Source organism: Nestor notabilis, unplaced genomic scaffold (genome assembly GCF_000696875.1).
Source record: "Nestor notabilis isolate BGI_N333 unplaced genomic scaffold, ASM69687v1 scaffold15569, whole genome shotgun sequence".
NCBI lineage: Eukaryota > Metazoa > Chordata > Aves > Psittaciformes > Psittacidae > Nestor > Nestor notabilis.
Genome location: NW_009943368.1, coordinates 43635 through 44869, shown reverse-complemented (window position 1 = coordinate 44869; position 1235 = coordinate 43635). Strand labels below are relative to the sequence as shown.

At 44.4% G+C, this 1235-nt stretch overlaps 1 protein-coding gene across 1 annotated transcript in view; it reads left to right on the top strand.

Annotated features, from left to right (window-relative positions):
• Positions 1-59: 59 nt before the first annotated feature.
• The window catches only part of LOC104411470 (betaine--homocysteine S-methyltransferase 1), a 17113-nt gene continuing 15937 nt past the window's right edge, over positions 60-1235 (top strand). Inside the window, exon 1 of the mRNA XM_010021891.1 lies at positions 60-271. Within this exon, the coding sequence (XP_010020193.1) occupies positions 60-271 (212 nt within the window). The remainder of the gene's footprint in view (positions 272-1235) is intronic.

Below are 1235 nucleotides of genomic sequence, written 5' to 3'. Positions count from 1 at the left end.
GGTCCCTGGCCCCGCCGCGCCCCGCCGCGCCCCGCCGCCAATCCAGCCCTCTCGGGACCATGCCCGGAGGCTCTCCGGGTGCTCAGCCCGGAGGATGGCTCTCCTGGGGAGCTGCTGCCGAACGGGCACAGCCGCGAACTGCGCTTATTAATCTCCCAGTAGGGCATCGGGTATTTCTGCAGGTAAAACCAAATTGGGAAAGGCTAAAGGAAAGCCATAACCGCACCTATTCAATATGGACCCATCAAAGACGTTTGGACACTGTTACAAGGTAGATAGATTAGATTGACTTTAATGCTGTTACAGCTCATAGAATTTTTATTCCTCAGAACACAGACCAGAGTCACCGAAGTTTAAAACCATTTTGCGTAATATTGTTTGATATGCAAATTGAGCAGTCCTTGCAACACGTTAAAATTGTAAGTATTTTAAGCATAAACCGTCATTGGATGGGATTTCTGCCTCCAGCATCCTTCTAACTCTACTTAAAAGCACCAGATTGCTCTTGTCCTGATTTACATGACCGAATACCAGCTGTGGTTGTAGTATGAGTGCACTATCCAACGTATCCATGCCTTTTGTGCCCTCATTTAGCTGAAGAAATAAGCCAGTATAAAAAGTTATCAAGGCATCGGCCATTATGGCCATTAAGGCAAACATGAGCAATGTCTAAATCAAACCCTCTGATGTATTGCAGTACTGCTACCCCGCACAACTGCTTGGGAAAGTCAGTGGAATCATGTATTCTGTCTTCCATTCAGAGGGACACTATTGTCATTAATAGCACACTTCTTACTCAGAACTGGTTTTACTCATTTTTATGTGTAGCATACAAGTCTAGATAGGAGAGCACAAGGATATGAGAAGAAGTGTATGAACCATAGGCCCTTCAGGTAGATCAGCTATAAAGGAAGAAGGTGGGGAGGTATTTTTTGTTCCCGTTTGTTTTGTTTGGTTGGTTGGTTTTGGTTGTGGGGTTTTTTTGGCACATAATCATGCAACCTAACTTGAGACACCTTTCAGGAGGGAATTGCCCTAGGTTCCCCTACAGGCAATGAACAGAGACTTGCTTCTCTTGAGGGCTCACTAAAGATCTAAATAGTTGTTTTGTGATGGGTTTTTTTGGTCCCCACTGATGGAAAGTAGGATATAAGCAGACTAAGCAGGCTTTTCATTTACATTTTTCTGTTACATTCCTGAAGGTAATTGAGAGACTATCTACATAGAGATGTTTG